At 38.2% G+C, this 14690-nt stretch overlaps 1 protein-coding gene across 1 annotated transcript; it reads left to right on the forward strand.

The window, feature by feature from the left end:
* The first annotated feature begins 9114 nt into the window (after nucleotides 1-9114).
* LOC106094599 (uncharacterized) lies at nucleotides 9115-13917 on the forward strand. Its single transcript, XM_059370116.1, has 4 exons — nucleotides 9115-9497; nucleotides 9597-9679; nucleotides 13374-13494; nucleotides 13570-13917. Exons 1-4 carry the CDS (start codon nucleotides 9347-9349, stop codon nucleotides 13911-13913), a joined length of 699 nt encoding a protein of 232 aa, XP_059226099.1. The 5' UTR covers nucleotides 9115-9346; the 3' UTR covers nucleotides 13914-13917.
* The last annotated feature ends 773 nt before the right edge of the window (nucleotides 13918-14690 follow it).

Genomic DNA, 14690 nt, shown 5'->3' on the forward strand with positions numbered 1-14690 from the left:
AATTCGTACCGAGTGTTGTTAAGATCGGTCTATGTTTCGATATAAATTTAGTATAGCGAGTTATGTTAGGCTCCTCGACGTCCCTGTTCAATACGGCCCAGATCGGTCCAGATTTGGACGTAGCTGCCGATCTCCCGATTTAAGATTCTACGCTCATATAAGGTGAATCTTTTAAGCGATTTCAGTGAAATTTAGCACATTGTGTTCTGTTAGGCACTTCGACATTCGCACGGAATATGGTTAAGATATGGATATAGCTGCCACATAATCCGATCAACCTATTTAAGTACTTGGGAGTATAAAGGCACGTTTTGTTACTAGATTTCGCTGAAATTCGACAGAGTAAGCTGTGTTAGGCTCTTCGATATTCGTATTCAATATAGCTCAGATCGGTCTATATTTAGATATAGCTGTCATATAGACCGAACTCCCGATTGATGGTCTTGGGACCATTAAATGCGCAATTTTTGTCCGATTTCGCTGAAATGTTTAAAAATTCATTCAAATTCATTTATACCTTGACAATATATATTGGGCGACTTAATGATTTTTCCCATGTATTGGGTTGCCCAAAAAGTAATTGCGGATTTTTCATATAGTCGGCGTTGACAAATTTTTTCACAGCTTGTGAATCTGTAATTGCATTCTTTCTTCTGTCAGTTATCAGCTGTTATTTTTAGCTTGCTTTAGAAAAAAAGTGTAAAAAAAGTATATTTGATTAAAGTTCATTCTAAGTTTTATTAAAAATGCATTTACTTTCTTTTAAAAAATCCGCAATTACTTTTTGGGCAACCCAATATTGTTGTTCTTGGTACAATTTGGTACTTTTTTTTACAGAAGGGGACCGATTTCTGAAATTTTATACGCAATCATTACAAAACTTCATAATCATATTAACTGTGTCTAGGCTTTTGGAAGTCCTACTATAAAAAGGGGATATCAAAAACGGGGGTACCAAAGCGTATCACCGGGATGCTAGTATATATACATAAATCCATGATGGTGGGTATCCAAAGTTCGGCCTGGCCGAACTTAATGACTTTTTATGTTTTTTTTTTAATACATTTATGTCGGATAGTGTCAAAAAAGTATAAATCAATCACTTCAAAGAATATAGGCCAATTAAAATAACAAAGCAATTTGGTATAGTGTGCGTTAAGTTACTATCGCTATTGTTGGGGTTACAACAATTTAAAGGCGTAATTTGTTGTAAAACTTTTGTAAAAATGTGTTTTCTTTGGCTTTGACGTTGTGCCCTGGTGAATGAATGCTAAACCATGAAAATTAGTTTATGTCATTTGATATGTCGACTTTTTACCGGCAAATACCTGATACGATATTAGGCATGCCGAAAGACTGCCGCAGTACGTTGTTATTGTTGATGTTGCATTTCATGAACGTCCATGACTTGTTGAGGTCGAGTAGTGTCGCTGCTGCGCATGACGATCGATGTCAGTAAGTAACGTACAACATTTGGAATTTTGTTAAAGACATTAAGAATATCATTACAATGCTGCACAGTGGGTTGAAAAGAACTTAAAGAGAAATAGGGAGAAATGTTGTCGATTTCTTTGCGCGGCATCTCTTTTTAGGCATACAAAGAATAATGAAAAAGAACTGTTATACTATTGGACCTATATAAAGTTATAGTCCGATTCAGACCATAAATGAATTGAATGCTGAACATTGTAGAAGTCATTGTGAAATATGTCAGTCCATGAATTGCGCCTTGTTGAAGCTCAAGAAGCTAAATCGGGAGATCGGTTTATATGGGAGCTATAGATCGATTCAGACCATATTGAACACTTATGATGAAGGTCATGGGAGTAGCCGTTCTACAAAATTTCTGCCAAATCGGATCAGAATTGTGCCCTCTAGAAGCTCTAGAAGTCAATATCCCGGATCGGTTTATATGGCAGCTATAACGGATTATGAACCGATTTGAACCACTGGAAGTGCCACATGCAAAATTACAGCCAAATCGGATAAGAATTGCGCCCTCTAGTGACTCAAGAAGTCAAGACCCAAGATCGGTTTATATGGCGGCTATATCAGGTTATTAACCGATTTAATCCATATTGAGCATAGTTGTTGGAAGTGATACCAAAAAGCAAAATTTCAGTCAAATCGGACGAGAATTGCGCCCTCTAGAAGCTCAAGGAGTCAAGACCCAAGATAGGTTTATATGGCGGCTATATCAGTTTATGAATCTATTTGAACCATACTTAGCACATTAGTTGGAAGTGATATCAAAACACCACGTACAAAATTTCAGCCAAATCTTATTATAATTGCGCCCTCTAGCGACTCAAGAAGTCAATACCCAAGATCGGTCTATATGGGAGCTATCGTATATCAAAGCAATTTGGCTCATTTACAATTCTCACCGACCTACAATAATAAAAGTATTTGTGCAGAATTTTAAGTGCCTAGCTTTACTCCTTCGAATGTAAGCGTGCTTTCGACAAACAGACGGACGGGCGGACGAAAAGACGCACGGACATGGCTAGATCGACTTAAAATGTCATGACGATCAATAATATACATATATACTTTATGGGGTCTTAGGCGCATATTTCGAGTTGTTACAGATCTACGAAATTAGTATACCCCATCCTATGGTGGAGGGTATAAAAATTGGGTGTAGCTACCAAGAGGGCAGGACTACTATAGCAATAGATAATAGGTATTTAATAGTAGAAAACGAATTTGATCTCAAATTTTGAGGCCAAGTGTTTAGAGGTCGTCTCACCCCATAACCTCCAAACAATGGCAATTGGTGCTCAAATAAAATAAATTTGAGAGTAGAGCACGATGCTGATATTTTTTCAGGGCTAAGTGCGTGGGTGGCTGCCCCACCCTACATACCCCTCAATCTGGACATATTTGTGGATTATGACAAAAAGGGTCTCAAATCTGATATCTGTTTTATGGCCAAGTGTTTCAGAGACGCCTCACCTCATAAACTCCCCCTGAACCACACATATATACCGACTATAGCAATATGTAGCTAAAAAGTGGTTTTTGGAAGTAGGATATGAATCTGATATCCACTTTCGAGGCAAAGGGTTTGGCTACTCTAATTCACCACCAACACCAAAAGAATGAAGTAGATCTAATATCCAAACTTTAATGGGCGGACCCTCCCCTTACCTTATTTTTAAAAATGCCAGATCTCCGAGCGATTTAGCGAAATTTAGTTTGTTTATCATAACTCAACAACAAAGTTTTGGTATCCTTATTAAGGGTGGGATATGGGGTTCCACCTCACCCCCAAAAATACCACCATATCTTACAAATATACCGACCATAGCACTGTAAGGCGCAAATGAAAGGTATTTGGGAGTAGAGCACGAAAATGATATCCACATTGGGGCGAAATATCTGAAAGGCCGTACCAGTACCCCCAAACAGGACTTATTTGTGACCGTGACAGTATAGTGCTCAGATAAAATAAGAAAGTTAAAGAAGGTGCAGCGGAGCAGACCTTGTCCCGATTTGACAGAACCTCTAGATCATCCGATTTGGCTAAAATTTTACAAATCTATTTCTTGCCAAATATAGTCCCAATCGGTCCATAACCGTATATAGCTCTCATATAAATCGGTCTTCCCATTTTATTTCTTGAGGGTCTTGGGGGCCAATTCCATTCCGTTTCGTGCTGAATGTCTGTCACCGTGGATTAGTTTATTATTCTGTTTTATTATAACTTAACTATGTCCATAGCTAAATCCAAATATGGACCGATTTGGATGCCAAGAAGCTTTCTACATGTCCCAGTTTTAAATTTCAGCGAAATCGGGTATCAAAAACGGCTTTTATGGGGATAAGACCGTAAATTAGCAGCTCGTTACAAATAGCAACTACTATGTTCGGTTTGGGTGTCGGAAGGCTTTTTGCAACTCACTGATTCCAATTTCAAAGAAATCGGATAATAAATGCGCCTGTTATGGCTATAAACTTTAATATTGAAACCATATTTGGCATGGATGTCAAAGAGCAGTCGGTTCCAAATTACAGCGATATCGCTTAATGAGTGCACTTTTTATGAGATTAAGAGCCTAAATCGGCGGATCGGCCTATATGGCAGCTGTATCTAACTAAAGTCGTATGTGGATCATACTCGGCCCATATATCGAGAAATGCGACTGTTATGGCCTATGACTCTATACCTGGAAATCGGTCTATATGGCAGTTATACTTAAATTTAGTCCGATCGGGACCATATTTGACATGGATGTCAAGTATGATGTTGGTCACAACTCATGATAGTATGATGTTGATCACAACTCACTATTCCAAATTTTAACGAAATCGGGTTATAAGTGCGCGAGTTATGGCTCTAAGACCCTATACCGGGAGACATTCTTTATTGTAGCTATACCTAAATATAGTCCGATCGGGACCATATTTGGCAAAAAACCCACCGTTTAAAATTTTAGCAAAATCGGATAATAAATGCGCCCTTTTTGGCCTCAAGACCCTAAATCGATTCACGTGGCAGCAATATCCAATGTTGGTCCCACATAACTTTATTAATAACATAGCCTGTTTATAGATGAAATACGAATTTGTGACAAATTTCAGCACAATATCAACATTTTTGAAAGTTGTAGTGGACGAATAGACACACGGGCATCGTTAAATCGCTTTGTAATTTTAGGACTATCAAGAATATATAAACTTTGTAGGTTCGGAAATTGATATTTCGATGTGTTACAGAAGGAATGACTGAATGAGTTAATCTACCAACTATCCTATGGTGCTGCGTATAAAAATGTGAATTTAAAAAATTTTTATTTTGTCGAAAGGGAGCGGATTTTGAGATTGGAAACCGCTTCGTTCCGCTCCCACTTCACTCCCGCTCCGGCAAAAATAGATCTGCTCCGTTCCGCTCCACGTTCCATTCCGCTCCGAATTCATGGTTAGATATCATCTCACTATAGCTCACACCATTCACAGTTACGTTACGATTCGCATCATCTTTGAAGAAGTACGGTCCAATGATGCCACCAGCCCATAAAACGCACCAAACTGTGATTTCTTTCTGGATGCATTGGTAGCTCTTACAATGATTGTGACTGATCTTCACTCCAAAATCGATAATTCGGCTTATTTACGTACCCATGGTTCCAAAAATGACCTTCGTCGTAAAATGGAAGCAGCTTACTATGAACTTTCTTAACAGAGCACGCATTTTGACAATAAAATTCAATAATTTGCAAGCAATGTTCATTTGTAAGACGATTTATAGTTAAATTATAGACCGAATTGAAGATGTTTGACAGTGAAACAAAACACGAAACGTGCATGAGCTGTTTAAACCGGTGTTGCCAAAAAAATAATAGTTAACAAAATCACTCTGTATATTAACATTCCGCTTATCAAATCTTCTCTAATATAAAGGCACTTTCTTGTGATTTTATGCGGGTAACATGGATCTTTAGAGGCCACCGTAGCGCTGAGGTTAGCATGTCCGCCTATGACGCTGAACGCCTGGGTTCAAATCCTGGCGAGACCATCAGAAAATTTTTCAGCGGTGGTTTTCCCCTCCTAATGCTGGCAACATTTGTAAGGTACTATGCCATGTAAAACTTCTCTCCAAAAGAGGTATCGCACTGCGACACGCCGTTCAGACTCGGCTATAAAAAGGAGTCCCCTTATCATTGAGCTTAAACATGCACTCATTGATATGTGAGAAGTTTGCCCCCGTTCCTTAGTGGAATGTTCATGGATAAAATTTGCAATTTTACCATGGATCTTTTGGGGGGTGATTTTTGGGAACAAAACCAAATGAGGCGTCTTACTTGCCCGAGAAGTAGTATGAGAATTTATCTATTAGAACGTAGTCCGAGTACGAACGGAGTGCCGCAGTGCGACACCTCTTTGGAGAGAAGTTTCTACAAGGCTCCCAAATGTTGCCAGCATAGTGGAAAACCATCGCTGAAGATTTTTCTGATGGTCTCGTGAGGATTCGAACCCAGGCGTTCGGCGTCATAGGCAGATATGTTAACCTCTGCTCCGCGGTGGCCCCTGACCTAGGATAACAAGACTGAAAATGTCATTAGTTCTCCCATTTTCTCCATCTTATATATTGACCTATAGTTGATTGAGATGATTAATAAAATTGATTAATTAATTTTTTAATTTTTTTTTGCTCCTCTACAGTCTGATTGATGTCAAACACATTTATTTTTGGCATTTATTATTTCATTGAAATATAGCAAATTAAATTATGACTATTTGTGATAAAATTAATATTTGCATGCAAATCTCCCTCCAGCCATCCAAAGATAAGTTTTAGTGCCCAAATTGTTAAAAGTTTCGCGTTATATCTATTCCGCCAATATGAAAGTTTAGAAATATGCTGAATGGTAATGGATAACCATTTCAATGAATGCCCAGACATGAATGCTTAAGTATTTCATGTGGCATTGTTCTCATATGGGTGTCAATAGCTCAACAAACGAGGAATGTTTTTAGGCATACATAAAAAAGCTACATCTACCGCCACCGCCAACTTAGAGCAGCTGCTACACAGTGGAAGATTTGAAAAAAAAGTGCGTAGAAAAGTTGTGGGCACACTAACACAAGTTCACTCGCAGCGCAGAGGTTAGCATGTCCGCCTATGACGCTGAACAACTGGGTTCGAATCCTGGCGAGACCATCAGAAAAAATTTTCAGCGGTGGCTTTCCCCTCCTCATGCCGGCAACATTTGTGCGGTACTATGCCATATAAAACTTCTCTCCAAAGAGGTGTCGCACTGCGGCACGCCGTCCGGACTCGGCTATAAAAAGGAGGCCCCTTATTATTGAGCTTAAACTTGAATCGGGCTGCACTCATTGATATGTGAGAAGTCTTCCCCTGTTCCTTAGTGGAATGTTCATGGGCAAGATTTGCAATTTGTATTTAATATAAAGGGTGATTTTTTAGCTATTGACATTTTGGCAACACTGGTTTAAACAGCTCACCCACGTTTCGTGTTTGTTTCACTATCAAGCATCTTAAGTTTAGTCTACAATTTAACTATAAATCGTCTTACAAACGAACAACGCTTGCAAATTATTGAATTTTATTGCCAAAATGCGTGGTCTGTTAAGAAAGTTCACCGCGCCCTTCTTCCATTTTACGACGAAGCTCATTTTTGGCTTAATCGGTAACTAAATAAGCAGAATTTTCGATTTTGGAGTGAAGATCAGCCAGTAGCATTGCAAGAGCTTCCAATGCATCCAAAAAGAAATCTAAGTTTGGTGCGGTTTATGGGCTGGTGGCATCATTGGACCGTACTTCTTCAAAGATAATGCTAATCGTAACGTTAATGGGAATGGTGAGTTCTATCGTGAGATGATATCCAACTTTTTTTTTGCCCAAAATGCAAGAGCTTGTGGTTTCAACAAGACGGTGCCATGACATGTGGTTTCATAATGACGGTGCCAAATGCCACACAGCATGCGAAACAATGGACTTATACAGAGGCGAGTTCGGTGAACAGTTTATTTAACGTTCGGGACCGGCCAATTGACCGCCTAGATCATGCGATTTGACTCCATTAGACTATGTTTCAACTGACGCAGTGGCATTTGTTTGCAGCGCTAAAAAGGAGACGAGGTAGACCCATCGATAAGGATACCGATCGGCTAAGAATCACTTCCTGATTCGATTTAGCTATGTCTGTCTGTCTGTCTGTCCATGTGTTTTTGTAATCAAAAACAAACAAAGTTTTGCATAAGTCTATTTGTTGGTCCAAGGACGAACGCTATTGATTTTTAAAAAAATCGGTCCAGATTTGGATATAGCTCCAATATATATCTTTCATCCGATGTGCCCTTTTACAGCTGTAGAAATGCACGAAATGCTTTTTGTGACGCTTTGTTTGAAATTTTGCACAAAGTGTTTCTTTGACTTCCCAATATGTGTGCGAAATTTCATAGAAATCGGTTCAGATATAGCTCCCATATATATCTTTTATCCGATATGGAGTTTAAAGGCAGTAGCAGCCACAATTTTGGTCCAATCTTTACCATATTTAGCATGAGATGTTTAGTGAGACGTCTTAATAAGTGTACAAAATTTCATATAAATCGGTTCAGATTTAGATATAGCTCCCATATATAACTTTCATCCGATTTGACCTATTAAGGCTGTAGAAGGCACAATTTCGGTCCGATCTTTATTAAATTTGGCACGAAGTGATTTTTGTGACGTCCCAACGTGTGTGAAATATTTCATCAAAATCGGATCAGATTTTGTATATAGCTCCCGTATATATCTTTCATCCGATATGGTCTTTCAAGGCTGTAGAAGGCACAATTTTGGTCCAATCTTTACCAAATTTGGCACGAAGTGCTTTTTTGAAGTCGAAGTATGTGCGCAAAATTTCATCAGAATCGGATCACCGATATTTTAGAAAGAATACGTCAAAATTGGACTAAGTGGATGGATCATTTGAGACGCAGTCACGGTCAACATTTTCATGAAATAATCTTCAAACATTCTATCAATCTATCATTTTATCGTTCTATCGATGCAAATAAAATTTTTATGCATTTTTCTGAATTTTTTTTTTTTTGGAAAAATTTCCTATAGCTCTTAATAAGTCATCCTTTAGATGTACACCGGTTGGTATTGTAAGTTGGCGAAATTATTGCAGGAGAGCAATGAGGGTTTCCATTGAAGGAGTTTTCTATGAATATAAACTGCTAGGACCACTAACATTTTGTCACTCGATTCGTTCGCCAACTCATCGAAATCAGCTGATGTTATGGTTACATAAAACAGCTGATTTCGATGACAACAAATTGAGTGATTAAATATTTCTGATCTCAATAAAATATTTAAATTTTTCGTGGCAACTGAATATCTACGCATTATTTTGAAAAAAAAAAAATTTAAAATTTTTCTTATTTTTTTTATTTATTTTAGTACATCAATAAGGAATCAAAAAAAAAACAAATTATAACACACATTATAATACACATTATTAAAAAAAATTGCAATATTACAATTTTATCCAAATTTCCCCCCATAGTATGAAAATTATTTCCGTCGCCTATGTGACGCACTTAATAAATGACTGTATGTCTCTCGCGCAATTTGTGATTGGTTTGGGGGTGTTGAAGGGAATTTTCCTTGACTTTGGTTTTTTTTTTCGGTTTTTTCTCTTAATTTTAGTGTTTATTAAATTCTTTTGTTTCTCGCTGATTTCCAACATCGATTTCATAATTTGGCGTTTTTTGGCGAATATTTTTTTTAGTATCACTTGTGTGTTGTAGTCAAAAAGACAAAATAAATTTTTCCCGTTAATGGGCGGGGTTTAAGTGAATTTTTTCGATTAGAACGCTAAAAATGGATCCCACTTTGCCAACTGCACATCAAAGCGATGCACTGGATATAATTGGCAGCATCATTGGCTGTATGCAAATCATCATATTCACCATACTATTGATGTGCTCTGGTCATTTTGCCTTCAATTCACCCTCGTGTCCCTTCGACAGCTGTAAGTTGCTTTGAGACTGGTGGTGGCTCTCAAAATATTTCCATATTATGACTTGTCCAGAAGATTTTGTGACTCTGTGAACTTTTTGTCGATATGCAGCGATGCACGATTGCCTTGGAGTATTTTGTCTAATGTTGGTCATGTTCGTATTATCGTTCATCTTGGCCGTGGCCATAGCAATGGTAGGTTTGTGCTAATATGTGTTGTGCTGACTCAAGGTTTTTTTAGATTTTAAGTGGGAAAAATTATGATGACAATGAAATGATTTAAATCAAAAAAATGTTGTAGCGGGTGTTCCAACACAAAATAGAAGAAAAACACACTACGTGAGTGAAGTGAAAAAATGAAATAAAAACAAGTAAAAGCGTGCTAAGTTCGGACGGGCAGAATCTTGGAATTCGCCTTAATATGGGAGCTATATCTGGTTATAGACCGATTTGGTCCGTACATGGCGCAGTTGTTGAGAGTCATAACAGAACTCTATGTGCAAAATTTCAGCCAAATCGGACAAAAATTGCGGCTTATAAGGGCTCAAGAAGTCAAATCGGGAAATCGGTTTGTATGGGAGCTATATCAGGTTACAGACCGATTTGGACGGTACTTCGCACAGTTGTTGGAAGTCATAACAAAACACTATGTGCAAAATTTTAGCCAAATTGGATTAAAATTGAGGCTTCCAGGTGATCAAGAAGTCAAATCGGGAGATCGGTTTATATGTGAGCTACATCAGGTTACAGACCGATTTTGACGGTACTATGCATAGTTATTGGAAATCATAACAGAATGCCATGTTCAACATTTCAGCCAAATCGGATGAAAATTGAGACTTCCAGAGGCTCAAGAAGTCAAATCTTTAGATCGGTTTATATGGGAGCTATATCAGATTATAGACCGATTTGGACGGTACTTGGCACAGTTGTTGGAAGTCATAACGAAACACTATGTGCAAAATTTCAGCCAAATTGGATTAAAATTGAGGCTTCCAGTTGCTCAAGAAGTCAAATCGGGAGATCGGTTTATATGGGAGCTACATCAGGCTATAGACCGATTTTGACGGTACCTGGCATAGCTATTGGAAATCATAACAGAATACCATGTTCAACATTTCAGTCAAATCGGATGAAAATTGAGGCTTCCAGAGGCTCCAGAAGTCAAATCTTTAGATCGGTTTATATGGGAGCTACATCAGGTTATAGACCGATTTGAACTGTACTTGGCACATTTGTTAGAAATCATAATGAAATACCACATATAAAATTTCAGCCAAGTCGGATGAAAATTGCGGCTTCCAGAGGCTCAAGAAGTCAAATCTGCGGATCGTTTTATAGCTACAATAGTAGGCTCCTCGTCTTACTTGCCATATATGGTCCAGATTGGGCAATATTTTGGTATTCCAATCATATAGCCGATTTTTTGATTGGGGGTCTTATGCCAATGAATGATGATTATGGCAGACTATAATTTTAAGACAGCAAAATGAACAACAATCAGAAGCGTAATGCAGTCAGCAAAGCGTCACTGGGACTTATCCTGTTTAACAGTGGTAGAGGGGAGACTCCATTCCTATTATAGACATCACGTTTGCAATCTTGTTATACCCTCCACCATAGGATGCCGGTATACTAATTACGTCATTCCGTTTGTTAAATATCGAAATATTGATCTGAGACCCATGAAAGTATAAATATTCTTGATCGTCTTGACATTCTCATTCGATTAAGCCATGTCCGTCCGTCCGTCGGTCGAAAGCACCTTAACTTTCGAAGGAGTAGAGCTATGTGCTTAATATTTTGTATAAATACTTCTTCTAGTGTAGGTCGGTTGGGATTGTAAATGGCCCAAATCGGTCCATGTTTTGGTATAGCTGCCATATAAACCGTTATCGGTTCTTAACTTCTTGAGCCTCTAGAGGGCGCAATCTTATCAGATTTGCACAAAGTGGTTTGTTTTGAATTCCAACAATTGTGTCTATTGGGTTGCCCAAAAAGTAATTGCGGATTTTTCATATAGTCGGCGTTGACAAAGTTTTTCACAGCTTGTGACTCTGTAATTGCATTCTTTCTTCTGTCAGTTATCAGCTGTTACTTTTAGCTTGCTTTAGAAAAAAAGAGTAAAAAAAGTATATTTGATTAAAATTCATTCTAAGTTTTATTAAAAATGCATTTACTTTCTTTTAAAAAATCCGCAATTACATTTTGGGCAACCTAATAGTATGGTCTAAATCGGTCCATAACCTGAAATAACTCCCATATAAACAGTGTCCCGATTTTATTTCTTGAGGCACTTTAGGTCGCAATTCTTATCCGATTTGGCTGAAATTTTGCACAATGAATTCCACTTTGATTTCCAACAGCTAAACCAAGTATGGCCCCAATCGGTTCATATCTTGGTATAGCTCAAATCGCATAGCGATTTTTATCCATTATTCTTTGCTTGCCTATAAAGAGATATCGGCCAAAGAACTTGACAAATGTGATCCATGGTGAAATTGCACTTTGATCTCCAACAGCTAAACCAAGTATGGCCCCAATCGGTTCATAACTTGGTATAGCTCAAATCGCATAGCGATTTTTATCCATTATTCATTGCTTGCCTATAAAGAGATATCGACCAAGGAACTTGACAAATGTGATCCATGGTGGAGGGTATGTAAGATTCGGCTCGGCCGAACTTAGCACGATTTAACTTATTTCAATATGCTATTGACTTTGGCGGGACTATCTTGAAATGAAACCGTTTTGAGTGGAATGGATTTGCATGGCAACTCTGGTCTTACATGCCGTGGGAATAGAGTTAGAGAGAGAAGATAGACGCCGAATAACTTTATAGGCGTATACCATGCTTACCTCAGAGACAGGTTGGAGTAGTTTCATGTGCCTATATTCTCCGACACAATATGGACACCATGCCTTCCTGGATATAAAGAGGGGATTTGAAGATATGAAGATAGAATCGATAGTTGCCGTTCTAAACTGGATGTGGGTCCACCAAAATAATTACCAATAGACTAATAATGTGGCAAATTACGGGATTGTTAAAGTAAATTTGAAGATGGTGGTGTCAGAAGGCGTGTTCTCGCCTATTTTTGACACTTCATGATCAATTTTGTCAAAGATAAGTGAAATCATGGAAATATTACTGAGGGGTCTGGACGATTATCAAATGGCGGGTTAATTAACGTAAATTTGGTATAGGGTGTGTTCATTCTTGACGACACCATTTCTTGACACCTCATGATAAATTTTGTCAAAGATTAGTGAAATCATGGGAAGATTACTGAGGGGTCTGGACGACGAGGTTTGAATTTAGAACCAGTCGCAAGCAAGGAGCGGAAGTAAGAGAAACTTTACTGAGAAAACACAGTACAATAATACGAATTGTCTGAAATATTATATGTGGTAAGAACTATGGGAACCCTCCTCCTATGACGCCTAGGTTCGAATCCTGGCGAGACCATCAGAAAAAATTTTCAGCAGTGGTTTTCGCCTCCTAATGTTGGCAACATTTGTGAGCTACTATGCCATGTAAAACTTCTCTATCCAAAGAGGTGTCGTACTGCGGCATGCCGTTCGGACTCGGCTATAGAAAGGAGGCCCCTCATCATTGAGCTTAAACTTGAATCGGACTGCACTCATTGATATGTGAAATGTTTGCCCCTGTTCCCTAGTGGAATGTTCATGGGCAAAAATTTGTAATTTGGTGAGAACTATGGCCCCAATTTTTGAATTAAAAAGCATATATAGCTCTCATGTAATAATTGATTTGAGTTTTTGAGCTTATGTAGGCCAGCCTCTGAAACTTGTCTAAAATATGTCAACCATCAAATTATAAACGCGGAGTTTTATTTAGCCAATTATTTATTTTTTTCCATTCTAGCGCCATGCTTGCTGTATGCTACCCTGGCTGATAATATCCGTGATAGTGACTATAGGCGGCATCATTTACCTTTCAATATTTCCACATCTGTTGCTGGCGGTTTTCGGATGTTTGATACTGTGTATGTATACGCTTTAATAAAATAAGGCTTTCTTTAAAACCACAAAAAATTCTTAAAATTTTATTCTATTTATAGGTCCTTTAATATTGACCTGGTATCCCCTGTACAAACTCTACAACAGATATCGCCAGCCACTTAGACATCAACCAGAGCAACGCCTTTCCTATGGCTTGGATGAGCTGTATACCCTGAATAGGGCCAACAAAGTACTATACGCATGCCAATATCCTGCTCCTAGTTCGTTGTATTCTGCTGAAATAATGCCTTCCCGCCGTACATCTCAGTATACGGATGTCGGTAGTCAATATGATGCGAGAAGCATGAGCGCTGATTCAAATAACCATTATGTTTTGAATAGTCCCGCTCCCGGTTGGAGAATTGGTTTATATCCAAAAATGTCGAATAAAGTTTATATTTAGTGCTAAGATGAAATCTATGGTAAACGCGGACGTTAAGAGAGAAGATCGGAAGATCGGTTTATATGGAAGCTATATCAGGTTAAAGACCGATTTCGACCGTACTTGGCACATTTGTTGGAAGTCATAAGAGAACACTATGTTCAAAATGTAAGCCAAATCGGACTAAAATTGTGGCTTCTAGGGGCTCAAGAAGCCAAATTAGGAGATCGGTTTATATGGGATCTATATCAGGTTATAAACCGATTTGAACCGTACTTGGCACAGTTGTTAAAAGTTGTAACGGAACACTATGCGCAAAGTTTAAGCCAAATCGAACAAAAATTGCGGCTTCCAGGGGCTCAAGTAGTCAAATAGGGAGATTAGTTTATGAGGGATTTATATCCAAATCTGAACCGATATCGCCCATTTGCAATTTTCAATGACCTGCATCAATATTAAGTAGCTGTGAAAAATGTCAAGCGGCTAGCTTTACGCGTTCGACCGCCATCGTGATTTCGACAGACGGACGGGCGAACATGGCTAGATCGGCTCAGAATATCGAGACGATCCAGAATATATTGGGTTGCCCAAAAAGTAATTGCGGATTTTTTAAAGAAAGTAAATGCATTTTTAATAAAACTTAGAATGAACTTTAATCAAATATACTTTTTTACATTTTTTTTCTTAAGCAAGCTAAAACTAACAGCTGATAACTGACAGAAGAAAGAATGCAACTACAGAGTCACAAGCTGTGAAAAATTTTGTCAACGCCGACTATATAAAAAATCCGCAATTACT

Source organism: Stomoxys calcitrans, chromosome 5 (genome assembly GCF_963082655.1).
Source record: "Stomoxys calcitrans chromosome 5, idStoCalc2.1, whole genome shotgun sequence".
In the NCBI taxonomy this organism is placed as follows: Eukaryota; Metazoa; Arthropoda; class Insecta; order Diptera; family Muscidae; genus Stomoxys; species Stomoxys calcitrans.